General features: G+C 36.1%; 2 protein-coding genes across 3 annotated transcripts; both read right to left on the bottom strand.

Moving 5' to 3' along the window:
• Positions 1-843: 843 nt before the first annotated feature.
• samsn1a (SAM domain, SH3 domain and nuclear localisation signals 1a) lies at positions 844-7,183 on the bottom strand. Of its 2 annotated transcripts, none has more exons than XM_060888715.1 (8): positions 6,980-7,183; positions 6,219-6,299; positions 5,872-5,997; positions 4,684-4,801; positions 4,434-4,585; positions 4,082-4,327; positions 2,195-2,345; positions 844-1,251 (listed from the first exon to the last, which is right to left on the bottom strand). In XM_060888715.1, the coding sequence occupies exons 1-8, from the start codon at positions 7,034-7,036 to the stop codon at positions 1,124-1,126; spliced, it is 1,059 nt and encodes a 352-aa protein (XP_060744698.1). In that variant the 5' UTR covers positions 7,037-7,183; the 3' UTR covers positions 844-1,123. The 2 variants fall into 2 exon arrangements, with proteins under 2 accessions (XP_060744698.1, XP_060744699.1); XM_060888716.1 differs by having other exon boundaries at positions 5,872-5,994; positions 6,980-7,181.
• A 2,853-nt stretch (positions 7,184-10,036) lies between these two features.
• LOC132857774 (uncharacterized) lies at positions 10,037-17,435 on the bottom strand. Its single transcript, XM_060887811.1, has 6 exons — positions 17,356-17,435; positions 15,344-15,435; positions 13,323-13,428; positions 12,938-13,233; positions 10,308-10,508; positions 10,037-10,198 (listed from the first exon to the last, which is right to left on the bottom strand). Exons 2-6 carry the CDS (start codon positions 15,425-15,427, stop codon positions 10,037-10,039), a joined length of 849 nt encoding a protein of 282 aa, XP_060743794.1. The 5' UTR covers positions 15,428-15,435; positions 17,356-17,435.
• Positions 17,436-19,063: the final 1,628 nt, after the last annotated feature.

The raw sequence follows: 19,063 nt of genomic DNA, 5'->3' as shown, positions 1-19,063 counted from the left end.
TCAAGTCCGTCGCCATATTGGATAGGTCAAACCAACAAGGAAGATGTTATTTTCTCTAATAAAATCATATTCTGGATCATATATAGGCTAAACAAAGTTTAAGCTTCATGTATGATCATATTAATCTTATTTAACAAAAATATACAAGACATGTAACGTTATAAAATTTATAAAAATGAACAAATAATTAATAATAAACACCTGGGATAAGATGTAGGTGTATGTATGGGGTCTATAATTTTAGTTGTTATTTTTATTGTATTATTGTATTTAATCGGTTATACGGTTATACAATAAATATACAACAAATATACAATAACCGTATAACAACATGCTAAAAATGCTATGACCATGTTTATCCTTTTTTGATGTATGTATGTATTTTTAATCCATCTATCAGTATAACATGCCATTATAATGTCTAAACGTTTTACCTTTAGCAATCATATTATTTGAAAGATAATTCAGAAAGAAAAAAAAACATCTGGGTAGCTAATTAAGATTAATTAATTAAGAATCGCATAGCTCCACCCCTTTCCCTTAAAAGGAAGGTTAAGCGTTTTAGTGCAGCTCCAATTTGTATCTTAGGCAGCAGGTGGCGCTCAAAACAATAAACTGCTCTTAATATGACTATGCGACAGATTTCATCTTACCAGATTGGATTCACTGGTTTAGAGCAAATTAATGTATTTTTTCCCCCAATTTATTATAAACAAAGAAAACGGAAGCATTTCTAATAATAGCCATTTTTTTAAAATACACAATCCACCTGACTGGTAACGGTGACCTGGTTAGTGGTTGAAAATGTAATAGTAAGACAAACTTTTAATGACAAACAAATAATTTCTTAACTATTTTATAATTTATTTACTAATGCATGAAAAAAAGCAAGAATATGTCTATATATTTATATATAAATATATACAGTTTATACAGTAATGTTTATATTAACACGCGTTGAACTACAGAAAAGAAACGAGTAAAGAAATGTCAAGTATAAATACATAAATCAGTGGATATTTTAACATAGACATGTTGCTACAATCCCAAAGACAAACATTATGTAAAGACATGAATTTATGAGTGGTCATAAAGCGTCATAGGTCATTTCAGAGAAGAGGCGTTAGTGAATATCGGCGTCCTCTCTGCTCGTGTCTGCACACTCCTTTGGGATGAAACAGCCTGAGTCTCGAGGACAGTCGCTGGCCTCCTCGTCGTCCTCCTCGCACGTCATATTGTCCAGCTCGTCCCCTGTGAGAACAGGTGATTGAGCATAGAGTGTGAGGATCTACTCACATCACAGTAAAGCATTATAAAAATGGTTATTTATTTGTGGGTGTGTTTTGCAGGTCAGAACTGTCCACTAACGATCTAAACATGTCAACAACAACAACAACAACAACTCGGACGTTCTCCACAACCCTGAGTCCAGCAGGTGATACAGATCACCGTGGCTGCTCTCAGCATGTAACCAGCAGTAGACAAAGAAGCAGTTCTGACCTTTCAATAAGTTCTAATGTATATACTCTAGTATTTCTTTTCAGTCCATTAACATTCAGACATATTCCTTGTTAAATCTCTAACACTGACTCTACAATCCATGATTTTTTTACATGAATGACATCATTCCAAGTTCGGGGCCGTGATTTCCCACTTTAGAGATATTTAACAATTCATAAAATTAATTCATATTTTTATATTTTTATATTTGAGAATCAGTGCAGTTTACACAACTCTAACATACACACATCTGTAAAGACCTCAACTACACCTTTGTATATTATTTATATTTTTATCTTTTTATCCTTTTAGTATGTCTTTTCACACACACACACACACACACACACACACACACACACACACACACACACACACACACACACACACACTGATTTCATACAGGATGCTTGTATTAGATATATATAATGTATATGTATATTAGCTTTATATTAGATAAATAACACAAAAATACAAAAATACCTGTAAATAATTAACTGTAAGATTTAAGATTTAAACAAATCCATGATTAGATCTAAAGACAGAGTGATCCAATCCTCATGTAAGCCTTTTGTACAGAATCCAAACCTAATCCAACAGATTTAAGTGCATCTGTTACTGTCCATCTGATTAGTTAGGCTGGGATTCAGGCTTTGACTCAAAGGCCTTTTTTATTCAAGAAGATTTCGATACTTACGGTCCATGCCGTAAAATTCCTGTGGAACAGCGAGAAGTTTGCGTCTGTGCTCAGGATCAGTGATGTTCAGCTCAATCAGATGTTTCTCTTTCAAGTGCTTCAGGTCGTCCACCGTCTGGTAGCCGTTCAGGAGCAAAGCGGAGGCGTATTCCTGCCGGGTTCAAGGTGGAGGGAAAGTTAGACGTGTGTGTCTGAGTGAGAACGATGGTGGTAAAGGTCACAAATTCGGAATTCAAAACAATTCATAGAATTTAAAATTTGTATCCGAAATTTTTGAACAAAATCATCACTTGTGTTGACATTCAAAATTCATTCATTCATTCATTCATTTTCTACCGCTTATCCGAACTACCTCGGGTCACGGGGAGCCTGTGCCTATCTCAGGCGTCATCGGGCATCAAGGCAGGATGATGTTCAAAATTCTTATTCAAAATTAAAATGTTTAAATTTCAACCTGGTTCAAATGCTGTATTTGTTTTTGCATTATTTTAATAATAAACAGCCGAGATACTAGAAGTTCACACCAGGTCTAAAGTGTAAAGAGTTTCTCTTTCTTAGAAATGTGGGAGTTTCCCCTTAAAATTAAAGAGAAGATCCTAGTAAAGATAAAAGTTTTTCAGAAAGCATCTTAACCTTTAAAAGAGCTCTTAAGGTCAAAAAGTGTTAGGAGAAGTGAGAAGGACTTTTAAGAGGATTAAGAGTTTCTTTATCAGAGGAGAAAATGGCCGAAAGGTGAAGAGGGAGAAGAAATGTGTTGTACAATAATATTTAATAACTAGATTTGTAAAGTTCGTCACGACAAACTTTGATGTTGGCTTTGATGAGGCAATTATTCGCAAAGGCCGGTGCTTTTTGGAGGCGAGTGGACATAAGGGTCAGTGTTACTTTTGGAGACAAGTGGACAGAAAGATAGGGTGCCAAAACATTTGGAGGCAAGTGGAGACGAGCATGTCTGAGGAAGTTCCCCTCATTGTTCTGAGTGTTTTGATATGTCACATGTCCATGTTGTAAAAAGTTTTTTGATTTTGCATATTTTGGGGGCGGTGCTGCGGCACAACCGGAAGGCCAGTAGGTACACCAATATAAAAGTTTGTTCAGAGTCTCACCCTAAAGGATCTGGCCGAGTTTGGTGTAGATAGTTCGAAAGCTTGCCAAGATATAAACCTCCAAAGTTTATAATGGGAGTCTATGGGAAAAAAGGCCAATTTGAGACCCGGTACCGGAAGTACTGGTACTCGGATCGCTTAGAAAAGTAATAGCAACAAACTTCAGACCAGGGACTACAACATATCTGAATTTGGTGCATGTGGCTGGAAAGCCCTGGGCCGCATTACATTTTATAAATTTTTGTCTAAGCTTAAATAGGAAAACAGAATGTTGGCTTCTACAAAGCGACATAATGATAATCAGTTAATAAGATGATACAGATTAGTTTAGAGATAAAATCTATCTATATACCATCTAATGGAGATGTTCTAACAAACAGATATTAGAACATCTCTAATATGATCAGTTACAAACGTAATCCCTGCACGATATAGTCTCAAATATCTTAACATAGAGACAAAGTGAAGGTTTATAATAGAGCAGACTTTAAAAGCGCTCCAATTTTTTAAATTTTATTAGACAACCAATCATAGTCTTCAACAGAATGTGCCATACCTAGTAACAGGTTAAGCCCCGCCCCCTCTCTAAGATAAACGTTGTATTGTACTTTGCTCAGCGTTGCTTTGAGATCCCGAATCCTGGTCCTGAATCACTCTGTAGATACGATTCATAGCTAGATATTTTCCTTCTAAATAAAGAATGAAAGTTCTAACTTCTAAAGTTCTATGTTTTAGACTCGAATAAAGGCTTAACGTAGTTTCATGTTGTCGGGATGTTTACCTCTAATTTCAAACTCTCCAGTAATTCCAGCAGTGTGTTGGGTTGAGGTTTTTTGGACAATCGCTGAGGCGTGACCATAAGAGCCTTCTCCTCTTCCTCCGCTTTCTCCTCTTTATCTTCTTCTTCATCTTCTTTCTTAAGCAGCACATGCACGTAGATAAACTTGAAATTTCCTACTTTATTGTTCAGCATGCCCGTCCATATCCCCATCGGGGGTTTGCTTATGATATTGATCATATCGCCGACCTGTGAAAAAAAGTAAACAAATTTACAGTCAGAGTCAGAGTAAAGTTACACAGTCGGACGAATGACGATGCCAAGGTACTGTACATAAAGCAGATGGAGGGCTGACCTTGAGCTTGAGCGAGTCCGTGTCGTAAGGACTGGGGACGAAGTCTGTGTGTACTCGGGCTTGTCCACAAAACGGCCCTGTGTAGGACACGTCCTCCTCCAGCGTCAGGCTCTCTTCGTTACAAGACGCGTCCAAGCTGTTTCTCTTGGCACCTGAGACAGTGAGGAAGAATGACAGTGTGACTGTTCAGCTCTCATAATTTTACTCGCTGTTATTTTTTATTTTATTTTGAGGACGTGTGAGTGCCTACTGGAAGAGTTCTGTCCACTGGAGACACTTTCTAGCAAGTTATTTGAGTGGTTTGTAGCTTTTCCTAACTGAGAGCTGCTTTCTGTTCCTCCTTCCGTGTCCCTGTATCTGTCGTCAACCTGGAAAATGATTCAAAACGTTTAAAAGTTGGACACTAAAAGAGAACAGACGTCGTCATGGCCATGTACTGATATCAGATATAACAGTGCTATTCTTGAAAAGTGATTGATTAATTAAATAGCTTTGATTAATCACATTAACAGCTGATGAATTGGTAGCAATTAATGTATCATGGAAGTTTATAAGTTTTGTTCATAGTCAACGTTTGAGCTGAAGTGTTATTTCAACATATTGCTTTTTTTTTGTTCTTGCATAATAAAATACTGATCAGATTAGAATCTTTAGAATTATATTACTTTGGAGGTTGAGGTCAGAGCACAGGGTCAGCTATGTTACAGAAGACGTGGAGCAGAGAGGGTTAAGGGCCTTGATCAGGGGCCCAACAGTGGCAGCTTGGCAGTGCTTTGGCTTGAACCCTGAGCCTCTGAGCACCAACCCAGAGCCTTAGGGATGTGGTAGCCCAGTGGTTAAGGGGTTGGACTGATCAGAAGGTCATGAGTTCAAATCCCAAGTCCAATCAAGCTGCCACTGCTGGGCCCCTGAGCAAGGCCCTTAACCCTCAATTGCTCAGTTGTATAAAATGAAATAATTTGTAAATGACACTGGATAAGGGAGTCTGCTAAATACCGTCAATGTAAATGTTAACCACTTAAGTCACCCCCTGCCCCATCAATTACAGTACATTAACATCACATGTAAACATACATAACACAGTTACACTCAATAGTAGAATGTTTGAATTTCAAATTGAAATGAATTTATATGTTGCACAATTAAAAAATTAGCGTTGTTTTTGGGCCTTCGATTTAAATTGATTCACATTTGTGAAATTTCCATCTTTAATTTTAATATCAGAATGTATTTCATACTAATCAATGATCATGTCATCATCATCATCATCATCATCATCATCATCGCTTTAGCCAAGTAATTACAGGAGTTAATTTTATGAGTAAAACCATAGGTTTGTATCTAAGATCCAGGAAACGAAACATTTCCTCTGACAGAATGACGAAGATTGTTCATTTTGGCAGTGTTTCAAGCTGATGTGTGCTTCCCTGTGACTCACCGTGTCCTCAGAACAGGACTTGACATGCTTCTTGCCTAGCCTCATCGTCATTGCAATGGCCTTCATCTTTTTTCCCAAACCGTGTTGCTTGTCTTTCCTCTCCACTCCTGACTCACCCTCAGCCTGCTCCAAACACAAGGCATAATGAATATTGACGTCTATATACAGGCTTCATCTGCTGCCAAGTGCTGAGTAAGCTTAGAGCTCTGAGCAACATCCCACTTAATCATTCACGGCATAGAGTAGCAGTGTGTATAGCCCTAAATTTAGCATCTCTACCCCTCCATCTCTCCCCCAAAAAAGCTATTAGTAGAGTTATTTTTTGTAAATAAAAAAATATTTCATACCAGAGTTGTTCCATCTTCCTCAAGCCTGGCAGATGAGTTTGGATGTCTGAAGCCGTCAAACTTTCCGAAACTGGTGGATCTCTGTACGAAGGGGAAAATAATTAAATTGCACGTGTTAACCACACCCACACACACACACACACACACACACACACTGCAAATACACATGTCTGAATTTTACAAAGAATTGGACATATTGACAAATATCATTGGACCCCTACAAATGGCTCCTTACTCATATCAATCCATTTAAAAAATAAAAATAATTCACCTTCAACTACAAGTCAATATACACAGATTTCTCAAACCGGAGTGTTTGAATTTGTAAGTCTGTCTAGAACAGAAAACACGTTTTTTTTTTCTCTAACAGACGAATCAAATATTTTGCATCCTTGCAGCTGACCCCATCAGCCAAGCCATGCTTGGACCCCTATCATCGCTGCTTGCTATTAATATGTAATGGTTTGTAATCACATTAAAAACTAAAGGTTTAGTGTCAGGTTTTGAATTAATTAAGAAGCAAAGCATATAAACAAATTCTTACACTTTCTAAAATCATGAATAATCCACCAAATCCTTGAAATCTTTAAATCCTATGTCCATGGCTCAAGACAGAAGTAGAGCTGTATTAAAATTTCTGACAGCAAATCGATTTCAGTGTGTGATTTAACATTTATCTACATTCTATAATAAATGCACAAAATAATACAGAATACTTAACAATTTATTTTGTCATAATGCCAAATTGAAATAAATCTTACCTTTGGTTTGAGGTGTTTAGGTTTATCTGAGACATTTGAAGCCGCCCTTTGAAGCATGGTCTTATTTTTTCTTTCCTTAAGAATATCTTACGATCGTATTATATTTTTTAATTCCAGCCTGTGCGCTTGACCCTTGAATCTAAAGTGCTAATTGCGGTAGTTCCAGAGACAAGTCTTGCTTTCTGACTTCCTCAGATCACACAGGATGTGTCACAACATATGTTCTGTCTGTTATCGAAGCAGTTTTTGACGGGGGGGGGAAAAATTAACGCTTGAGTCTGCATTTGTGGTGTGCTTGATAACCACTTCCCAGTCATTTCAAGGAACTTACATGAAGCAAAAATGCACATATATGACGGCAAAAAGACTTTCCACAAAGTTACCGCCGTGATTAGAATGAATCCTATCCGATACGGAACAGTTATTATTATTGTTATCATGCATTATCTATGTCCTATAAGGTTTATACGCTATGTTCAGCTGGATTTATTCAGGAAGTGAAAGTATAGGAAAGGAAAAGTAGCTTTTTGCCCAATTGCAAAATCTGGTCTCTTTATAAGAGGAAGTATCAGCTGGCACAAGCACACACAGGAACCCAGAAACAGAGACGTCATTTTACTGAAAGTGTACTTCTCAAATTTCCCAACCGTGTGCATTTTAATGCAGAACCACTGACAGATTTAGCACAATATTGGTTTTATTATCTGCATGCGTGTTAACTGAAGTTAAACATGTCTTAAATGTTGTCTTTTTTGAGACATATTGCAAACACAAACCCCAGACATTTTGTTCCATAGTCATTAAAGATATCAAAAGCGGTGCTTGGACCCCTACAATCGCTGCTCGTTTGCAACTGTAATGTTTTGATATAAAGTTCTCAATTAAATATTCAACAAAATGCACAGAAGCAAGCAGATTCGTTTATCTAACCCTGCAAAGACATTTGTGATAAGCCTGCACACACATCTCTTAAATAATTCATATTCTTTGTGCCTTACTTCTGCAAAAAAAAAAACATCATTACTACAGTAGCTTGACCTATTTCCAGGATTTTTATTCTATTTTCAAATCGGCTGAGTGCAGGGATTTTAAAAAAAAAAAAAAAAAAATAAAATATATATATATATATATATATATATATATATATATATATATATATATATATATATATATATATATATATATATATACACACACACATATATTAAAATATCTTCAGTCTAATCCTTCCAGCCTTTCCCATCAGTGCAATCTGATCCTCATGGTTCTTGTGACAAAGTCTTTTTTTTTTTTTTTTTAACATTAAAGACCAAACAACAGAAATCAATCCAGATTATCCTCCAAACTGCTGACTACTAAGTTTGAAAATCCATCCTAACCAATACGTCTGGATGATTGTCCTGATATATCTCTGTGCTTTAATAAAATTAAGGTTCAGTATGGCAAAGCAGAGAAAAAAAAACCTTTGTTAATTTAAGATATCCAGATATTCAGACATCAGACTTTCCAAAGCCAAAAATCTACAATTGTCAGGTTATAATCTGCTCATGTTCATTTATCTCTTCATCTGTGTAGGTTGTCAAGCAAACCTGCAGGTCTGTACTCAAAAGCACTCAAGCTTGCCCGTAGTGTTTTCATGCTAATAATAACAACATGGAGGCAGGAACTGATCCAGGAACCGATTCTGATGTAGACACGAACAGGAATTTTCAGTGGTTTGGACTAACTTGGATATGGTATTTAATTTCCTTTACAGTAGCCTAATGACCTTCACACATGTGACCTGAGAGATAATCTATATAAATATACTGTATTTGGTTTTAAATATAAGACAATCAGCCATAACATGTAAATCATTGACAGGTGAAGTGAAAAACATTGATTATCTTGTTCCAGTGGAACAGTGTGATGTTCTGAGCATCTGTATGTTCTTCTGGAAACCTTAGATCCTGACATTCATGTGCTTGTTACTTTGACACGTACCTCCTACCTAAACATTTCTACCAAACAAGAACATCTGTTTATGGTAATGATATTCCGTAATACTAATACTATGGCCTCTTTCGGGGGGGGCACGGTGGCTTAGTGGTTAGCACATTCGACTCACTCCTCCAGGGTCGGGGTTCGATTCCCGCCTCCACCTTGTGTGTGTGGAGTTTGCATGTTCTCCCCGTGCCTTGGGGGTTTCTTCCGGGTACTCCGGTTTCCTCCCCCGGTCCAAAGACATGCATGGTAGGTTGATTGGCATCTCTGGAAAATTGTCGTGTGTGATTGCGTGAGTGGATGAGTGTGTGTGCCCTGCGATGGGTTGGCACTCCGTCCAGGGTGTATCCTGCCTTGATGCCCAATGACGCCTGAGATAGGCACAGGCTCCCCATGACCCGAGGTGACCCAGTCTGCGAGGAACTTGATATTGACTTGGCTACCAAATTCCACAGATCTTAATCCGATCAATGATCTGTAGGACGTGCTGGAAAAACAAATCTGATCTATTTTTTTTTTTAGAATTAATATGAGTGTTCTTTATTCAGTTTAGTTGTATGGTATCTACTGTATAAACTGTACTTTCCCAGAGACCATAATTGGAGTTTCTTCCAGTTTTTATTGTGTCCATGTTGATGATTGAACGTCTTTGTCATGTCTCAATCCACAGTGGTGTTAATATAAAGTTTATATGAAAGTAGACACTCGCGACTTTAAAAATTTGTAGTGTTTCTTAAGTATTTCTGTTTTTCTATAAAATGCTAGGGGTTAATATATTAATTTAAACTTTCAGAAAATGAAACCATCTTCAAGGAACGCATTTATATGAAGAAATAATCTTAAAAGTAAGCAAATCTACATCAGTGTGAAAAGGCCTGAAAGCCATCACCAGTTACAAGAAACCATTCCCCTGCACTGAGGCCAATCCACAAATGGCTAAAGACCTGAACGAGTTCTACTGCAGGTTTGAAAAAGGTTTGAAAAACTAAAGCCTGGTCTGACACCTCACACTCGTTCTGAGTATCTTACAACATGGATATCAACAACCTCCCCCTGCCTCCCCCTACTTGTTCCTCAGCCTGTACTCAAGATCTTTGAAGATGATGTATGCAAAGTCTTCAGCAAACAGAAGATAAGGAGAGCCAAAGGCCCAGAAGGTGCCTCTCCAGCCAACCTCAAAGCCTGCACTGTCCAGCTATCATCCATCTTCACATTGATCTTCAACTGATACCGGAGCTGTGTCACAGAAGAAAATGACTACAGGCCCATTGCTTTTGAGAGACTGGTGTTGGCCTACTTGAAGGACATCACTGGACCCTTGCTGGACCCCCTGCAGTTTGCTTACCGAGCAAACAGGTCTGTGGGTGATGTAGTCAACATGGGACCGCACTACATCCTCCAACATCTGGACAAACCAGGGACTTATGCAATGATCCTGTTTGTGGAATTCAGCTCCGCCTTCAACGCCATCATTCCAGGTACCCTCCTGAATAAACTGACACAACTCTCTGTACCAACCTCCATCTGTCAGTGGATCACCAGCTTCCTGACAGACAGGCAGCAGGGAATGAGACTGGGAAAACTCACATCCAACACCCACACCATCAGCAGTGGTGCTCCTCAGGGCTGTGTTCTCTCCACACTGCTTTTCTCTCTGTACACAAATGACTGCACCTCTAAACACCTCTCTGTCATGCTCCTGAAATTTGCAGATGACAATACAGTCAAAACTGTGGAGATGATAGTAGACTTCAGGAGAAACCCCTCTGCACTCCCCCACATAACATCATGGACCACACTGTGGCTGCAGTAGAGTCATTCAAGTTCCTGGGAACCACCATCTCCCAGGACCTGAAGTGGGACTTTCAAATTGACTCCAATGTGAAAAAGGCACAGCAGAGGTTGTACTTCCTTTGTCAACTAAAACAGTTCAACCTGCCACAGGCACAGAGCACACAGTTTTACTCGGCTGTTATTGAGTAGGTTCTATGCTCTTCTATAACTGTTTGGTTTGGGTCAGCCAGCAAATCAGGAAAGGCACCTTAAAAACCACAACAAATTCCTTGTGTGTCTGCGCACACTTGGTGAATAAATCTTATTCTGATTCTATATCAAACCCATTTCTGCTCTTTCATTTATCAGATGCCCCAATTTCTTGTTCATAAGCAGCTCAAATCTGAGTGCGTGTATCTTCAACTACTAAAATTCTGTATAAGATTATCAACAGAGGGAAAAACGCACGTCTCACATCGAAAGCCTGAACTACTGAAATGAGTTCTGACTCATTTTAGATCAGACTCACAGACAGAACATCATTCATGTCTTTATACTGATTGAAAATGATCCAGAAGTCTATATCTATTCCAAAAGGGGTTAAATATTTGTTAAACAAATATGTATTTAATATGTGCTTATTATGTGTTTTACTCTAACCGTCTTCTTAGTCATTTTGTTGATCTGGAGGAGCTTGTGGGTGGCTGTTATCCATCTGTACAGCAGATCAGTACGTGGTGGTTTTCCCCTCACTGATTTTTTTTCTTACCACATAAGATTATTAATAGAAATCAGGTGATTCTGTAGGCTTATTCTTTTTTTAGAGTAAGAATGTTACCCAATTAAACCCATACATTTACATGTATTTACATTACCCATACATTTACACACCTGCATATCACTGTATTGTAATCCTGAAGTATTCTGTAAATAAATTATTGCAGATATTAGATAATATGCTCAGATTTTCCGATGCATTTGTGTGGTTCCTAAAATCTGACATTTTCTACTTTCTAGTATGTGAGGCACATGGAAAAATGGAAACAAAAAGTAACCTACAAATGTTTATTTTTATTTCAGGTATATTTGTAGCAGTGTTTCTGTAGGTTTATCGTGATTAATTTTTGTATTTTATATTTATCTTTCTTCTTGAATACAGCAGCCATATACTAGCAAACTGTATTCTATAAGGCTCAAACAAATTCAGGCATTTTGGGTTTTTTTTTCTACAATTATTATCAGAGACATTATGACACATAATAAAAATAATGATTTAATTAATTAATTAATTAATTAATTAATTAATTATAGGTAGCTGTTATATTTTATTTGTATGGTTTGAAAACGTTGTCTCAGTCAAACGAGTTCACTGATAACCTTAAAAATACACTATGGTGTTCCACAAGGCTCCAGTATAGGCCCTGGGTTGTTATCCTGTTTTTCATTCTTTTTTTAATTAGGAATAATTTTATTTATGAATTCAAATATTATTTCTGGATTTCTATAAAGCTGCATTGTGGCAATGTCCATTGTTATAAACATTATAAAAATAAAATGTTATTAATTTTTTTTTTTTATAAATCAATCCTAAAACTTTAGCACAGTGGTCCAGAGAACATTAGGAGTGCTCTATTGTGCTTTATATGAACTAATAAATATGTTTTCTTATATTTAAACTGTATACTTTAAAATATACTTGTGTTTACTTTTATAAAATCCCATTTCTCCAATTTTTCTTTCTTTCTTTCTTTTCTTTCTTTCTTTCTTTCTTTCTTTCTTTCTTTCTTTCTTTCTTTCTTTCTTTCTTGTTATTACTTTCTCTTCCTTTCTTTCTTTCTTTCTTTCTTTCTTTCTTTCTTTCTTTCTTTCTTTCTTTCTTTCTTTCTACTCCTTCATACTTTTCATTTTTCATATTTTGATTTTCATTCCCACTGAATGGAGTGAATAATCTGAGAGATTGTACTGTAGTGTTGAATCCAGTACATTAACAGCATCACTCTGCTTTTTCCAGAATATTTTATTTCATTTTGAGCACTTTTGGAGGGTGGAGTTTAAGTACAGGATGACTGGCTTGAAACAGGATGCAGATGTGTTGATCCTATTGGGATTGGCCTTTCCTTGTTTGATTGGAATTGGCGCTAACAGACTATTTGGAAACAAGCTCTTGAACACAATTATTATTCTAAATAAGTTAGTACTTACATCAGAGACACTCAAATCCATGCTGGTGATGGAGCGCACCATTCCCGGAGGTGAGGATGCTTTATTCCGACTTTTACCCTCAGCCAGGTTGTTTATGGAGAAGTCCTGCAGATGAATGTGGTACACAGTGAGCGGTCGATGGCAGACATGATGAGTTGGTGTCCAGACCTGGAGTTGTTCTGTAGGGTTACTCCAGTGCTCATTGATCTGTCTCTGTCTCATGGAAAAGCTGGAATTCTCTGGAAAAACTGGGAAGGCATGTCCATCTCCAGCTGCCTCCATGCTTTCTGAGATAGCTGTGATATAAAAATGGAGATGCATCAACTTTTATATTGAAAATAAAATTGATTTGAAAAGGATAGATTTTAAAAATCTGTGTAAATACCAATCGTTGTGGCAGAAGTTCGGGTCTCCTGTTTGTTGTGACGATATTCCTGTGTCCTCATTATGATTCCTGGTGCATCTCTGACCTCTGCCTGAGACATTCCAGTCTGTATAGATGGGAAGAAATTTAAGCTACTGGTATATGCTTTACAGATAATCCTTTATTCAGATGAAATCGAAATTTGCAATCCACCTGGGTCTCATGCTTCAAAGAATAAGTTGCTCATGCTTTACTACACATTGGGTAACATTAATCCAAAGTACAGGTCAAAATTAGCTTACCCAGAATATTCCTTGGATAAACTGTATGTATGTTTGTTGATAAGAAATATAATAAATCAGAATAAAACCACTTTTTGACCAAGTGTTTATATTCAAACGACAACAGAAAACAAATCTTTGACCTTTCTTAATTAAGATTCTTGAAATTAGAGATTTTAGGGTGCTATTATTCTTAAAATTAGCACAACAATCTAATTGAACATGCACCAAAACTTGCACTGTATAGCTTTCACTTGTTTCTGGTAAAATCTACCTCAAAAGGAGTTAACATTTAATTGTCAAGAAAGAAGAAGACCAATTTTCTTAAATTAAGATTTATGAGCTAGTGTGCAATGTATTTTATAAGACTTTTTATCTTTTATGGCAAAAAAATGGCAAGACATTTTTTTTACTTTCTTAGATTTTGTTTTTTCCAGTGTAGTTATAGAATGTTCTATGACATACAGTAACATGCATCTTGTTTTTGTGCAGTGTTAATTTCTGATTTTGTAATGTGTTGATGTTAATCGTGATTCTTACACCATTTCTCTAAAATAAATGTAACAATTTCATTATCATGACCCACATCAGTTGTGTAACCACATTCCCGCCTTCTAACAGTGACGAATGGATGAACGTGCACTGGGAAAAGCCCCTCCAGAGTACACATGCTGAAGGTGGAAATTACCTCACAGAGCTGTTAGAGAGAGAGAGAGAGAGAGAGGGAGAGAGAGTGAGAGCGGGAGAGAGAGCGAGACAGAGAAAGAGAGAGAGAGCGAGAGAGAGAGAGGGAGAGAGAGAGGGAGAGAGAGAGAGAGAGAGAGAGGGAGAGAGATGGAGAGAGAGAGAGAGAGAGAGAGAGAGAGAGAGAGAGAGAGAGAGAGGGAGAGAGAGAGAGAGAGAGGGAGAGTGGGAGAGGGAGAGAGAGGGAGAGAGAGCGAGAGAGAGAGGGGAGGCAAGTTTTTTTTCTCTTTCTGCTGAGGCAGAAGCTTCAACCATGAGATTATCTTACTGTATAGTTTATTCTGACAAAGCTCTGAGTTTGAGAGAGGCAGAATATTTTATTGTAAGAGAAAAGAAAAGAAAAAAATACTTTGAAAAGACATTAATTAAAAACACTGCATTTTTTCTTGTAACAGATCTCAGATTCTTTCTTTGTGGTTCTGTTTGAGACTTCAGACATCACCAACAACCTTCTACAGGGGAGTAAAAACAGTAGTAAGGTCACTTGGTGCAGGTCATACATCTGCATCCTGATATGACTGAAAGTGTGTGCGTGTGTGTGTGAGTGAGTGCGTCTGTGTGTGTCTGTGTGTGTGTTTGTGTGTAAATGACAGCTTGTGCTTGTGTGTGTGTGTGAGTGTGTCTGAATGAGTGTGTGTGAATGACAGCTTGAGTGTGAATACGTATGTGTGTGTGTGTGAATGGCAGCTTGTGCGTGTGTGTGTGTCTGTGTGAGTGTGTGTGAATGACAGCTTGTGTGTGTGTATGTGCATGTGTGTGTGTTTATGTTGTGACAGCTTGATTTGTTTTTCTTTGCCATACATTTACTTTAAGACAATTAAAAAAACACACACACACACAAAAAAAAAAACTGTGAGCCAAACAAAACTGAGCTGATGTAATAATGTGCAACATTTCACATTTCTGTCGTCTGCAGCATGAAACGTAGGTGCAAGAGAGAGAGAGAGAGAGAGAGAGAGAGAGAGAGAGAGAGAGAGAGAGAGAGAGAGAGAGTTAGAAAGTGTGATGTTTCCTGACCTGTACAGGAAGCTTGTTTTCTCTCTGGTTAGAGTTCATGTGATGGTGATTTTCTCTCTTGGTACAGAATTCGTCTTGCTTCATGCTTCTGACTAAAATAAAACAAAGGCTTGAGTTTGCTGGTGGAAATGATCACAGTGTTTTAGTTACTGTATACTGAAGAAGAAAATCATCATCATATTAACTGAAGAATTAAAAAAAATATAAAAAAAATGTAAAAAATGTATAATCCTTTCTCTTGATCCTGAAACAAAGAAAAAGTGTAAATCCTGAAACAAGGTAAAACTGAAAATATTATTTAAAAGTTTATTTAAACGTGTTTATTTAAATACTTTAATGTTTTATAAGAGAGACTTAACATCTAGAGAAAGAAAGAAAGAAAGAAAGAAAGAAAGAAAAGAAAATAATGAAAATACAATAATACAAGAAAATAAAAGGAAAGAAAAAAAACAAACAGCAAAAACAATGAAATTGAAAAAGCAAACGATTATTTTAAATCTTAATATACTCTGAAAATTTGATCTTACTTTGAATTTTATTATAATTTTGAACAACAAAACAATAACAGTAAGAAGATTCTATTAACACTTTATTGAAAAACATTGTTTTTTTTTTTTTAAAAAATGGAGACTATCTAAATAATATAATCCATTTGTATTTTACATAAATACATCCTGCAACAGCACGACTATCCAAAACATCCGATAGTCGATTAAAGGACTAAAAGAAGGAAGTCCAAAAGCAGTTCAAAGAATATGAAAGGAACTTTTCGAGTAAGTCGGCCTAGAATCAGAGAATATTTCTATCCCACTGAGAAAAGAGGATGCAGATGTTTGATACCATTTGAAACCGATACTGATTTAGTTAAACGCATTCTGAACTTTTACTTGTGAATGAAAGAACATTTGTGAAGACTAACACACTGAAATCATTGTTTTGTCTTTTTTACAGAACATCTTTTTTTTTGTTCAGTCCAACAGGTGCACAAACTTTTGCACAAACATGAGTCAATGATATAACTAGAGCAAAGAATATCTGATAACTGGTCATGCTACAGTACACATAACTCACATTGTTTGTCTTTTATTATTATTATTATTATTATTATTATTATTATTATTATTATTATTATTATTATTATTATTATTATTACTATTATTATTATTATACAGTATATGTGCAGATTCTTACCAGCATGCAACATGGACACACTTCAGTCCATCCAGGAGTTTGTGAATTTTATTATTATTATTATTATTATTATTATTATTATTATTATTATTATTATTATTATTGTTATTATTATTGTTATTAATAATAACAATAATAATAACAATAGTAACAATAATAATAACAATAATATAAATATTAATATTAATATTAATTTTATGTATTTAATTTTTTTTTAATGAATTTCCAGCACAGGACTCTTCTTTTAAACTCCTAGCAGTGAAGACACATATGTTATGACTTTCTATGATCGCTGTACTCATGTTCAACACACGTGAATGGAAGAGGGATTTGGCTGAATGCAGCCGGTGATGACATCACACCACACATCTCGGCCCAAGTCTCCTGAAAATCTGGGGTCATTTTGAAAAATCGCAAGCTCCTCTGTACATCCCAGAGTTTGAATAGTGGTTTCTACCCAAGAATCCCTCATGTCTCTGTGAATAATCTGTCATGGATATTGCAGATTTGTCCCTAAGAGCTGCTGCTGTAATCATAAAGACCCTAAAGTCTATGCAGCTCTTATTGACTAAGCAGTATACAAATTCCCACTGAACTGAATTCAGCAATACAGACAATTCACTCTATGTGAGATACTACATAGATACTACAGAGTTAATTTAACAAGGAAGTAAAAAATAAAAGTTCAGCTAGCAGGTTTTCTTTAAAAAAAAACCTGATGGTGGTAGTTTGTCTGGTTCAGCTGCATTCTGACTTCTAGGTGTGTTTATTCCAGTCAGCACCAATTTATCGGAAAAGCGTTATTTAAATACTGTACATACCTAATGCATTGTTTTCAGAGACGGACTTCGGTAATTGGCTGGAATGAGGAACAAAACAAGAGCCATTTGTTAGAGCACATATTTCCTTAACACCCCACTGAACATCGCTGTTCGTCATGAAGGCAGTGAAGGGAAATAAACTGTCCTGCTGAGCAGCTGGAGCTCGTTCATGACCACAGCAATGTCCTACATTTTATGTTCACAGATGTAGTTACAAAATTTGAACTACAGTATGTGCAGAAGTGTACAAACTTTTGCCAAAGTCTAAGAAGTTCTAAGAAGCAAAAGCAAAACACGAGTATCGGGATATTTAGACCTGATTTAAAAAAAAAAATGGAAATAGGGTGAATTGAATGATCATTCATTAGAGATAGATATTAGAGTTATATAAAATTTTTTAAATAATATTTTAAAATTAATTTTAAACTTTAAATGTATGTATTTATTTATTTTAATTTTTAAATTTTTATTTATTTTTTTTCTCTGTTTCTATACTTCTGTAAAGCTGCTTTGAGACAATGTTTATTGTTAAAAGCGTTATATAAATGAAAAAAAAAATAAATGAAATTGAAAAAAAAAATTCAAATGAAATTGAAAATTAAAATGAAATTGAAAAAAATTCACATTACATTACGTTTTATTAATTTATTAGATTAGTACGTAGATGTGTTTCAGCAGGAAACGATGTCACGGGATTTCCATCCAAGCAGCTTCTACACAAATAGACATGTGGTCTGGGCTTAGAAGATAAAGAGGTAGGAGGAAGCCTGGTAAAGAGGCTGTGGTTAATGTGCTTAATTCTCCCCAGGAACATACAAGAACATGAATATGCATTCCGAATAAAACAAAGGAACGTACCTTATTTTCTTCTTTTCGGAATTAGTGGAGTTGATTTGTGAAAAATCCTGGTGAGAAAAAAGAAAAGCAAAATGACAAAGATTACTCAAGCGAATGAAAGTAGAAGAAGCTCGTCGAGGTGATGCTGTATACTTGTAAGTGCTTGCTTGTAAAAAAAAAAAAAAAAATACCAAAAAAAATCGATTAGAAATTGTATTTCCAGCAAAGTGTATAAACTGCATAAAACCTGAATATTTTGAGTTGCAAAATGAATCATAAGAAGTTGAAATTCAAATAAATTTTCAAGTGAAATTCAAATTGTATTGATCACATACACAAAGTATGACAGGAAGTGACTGTATGTATGGAATTAGCTGTACAGGACAGGGGATAAATAAATGGACAAAATTCTATTATTAATAATAAAAAATATAGCAATACAATGCTTGAGTTTATTAAGTCATGGTGCATCGTTACCACACGAGACGTGGCTCCTGTACAGCGAATGCAGTGGTGGAGAAGATCAGATGAACTGTCTGATCTGTTGGGGACGTCGTAGACTTGAGTCTCTCCGTCATCTCTCACCGCCTCATACAGACTATCCATGGAGCCTTCCTGCAAAACACACCACCTGATGCTGAGACTTAAAAAGCATGGACTTTGTTGGTCTTTGTATTAGTATTTTGCATCTAATTTCTTTTCTGTAAATATTATAATTGTCTGTTTGAATAATAAAATAAATAAATAAAAAAAAAGCATGGATTAATGTTGGATTTGATGATTTTTTTTTTTTTCAGTGTGGTCAATTATATATATAGATTATAATCACTTACAAGCAAAGCTTCATCAATGTGACTCATATACTCTCTCT

The sequence above is a fragment of the Tachysurus vachellii genome, chromosome 15 (assembly GCF_030014155.1).
Source record: "Tachysurus vachellii isolate PV-2020 chromosome 15, HZAU_Pvac_v1, whole genome shotgun sequence".
Lineage (NCBI taxonomy): Eukaryota > Metazoa > Chordata > Actinopteri > Siluriformes > Bagridae > Tachysurus > Tachysurus vachellii.
The sequence above is the reverse complement of the archived record's forward strand: the minus strand, read 5'-3'. Positions and strand labels throughout refer to the sequence as shown.

Bases quoted from the DNA above. Each gene is read 5' to 3' on its own strand.
- samsn1a (XM_060888715.1), bottom strand. From the start codon at position 7,036: ATGCTTCAAAGGGCGGCTTCAAATGTCTCAGATAAACCTAAACACCTC. The intron at 6,300-6,979 runs GTAAGATTTATT...CCCTTCGTACAG, and splicing joins CTAAACACCTCAAACCAAAG to AGATCCACCAGTTTCGGAAA. The intron at 5,998-6,218 runs GTATGAAATATT...TTGTGTTTGGAG, and splicing joins AGGAAGATGGAACAACTCTG to CAGGCTGAGGGTGAGTCAGG.
- LOC132857774 (XM_060887811.1), bottom strand. From the start codon at position 15,427: ATGAAGCAAGACGAATTCTGTACCAAGAGAGAAAATCACCATCACATG. The intron at 13,429-15,343 runs GTCAGGAAACAT...CCATCTATACAG, and splicing joins AAAACAAGCTTCCTGTACAG to ACTGGAATGTCTCAGGCAGA. The intron at 13,234-13,322 runs GTATTTACACAG...TTTATATCACAG, and splicing joins AACTTCTGCCACAACGATTG to CTATCTCAGAAAGCATGGAG.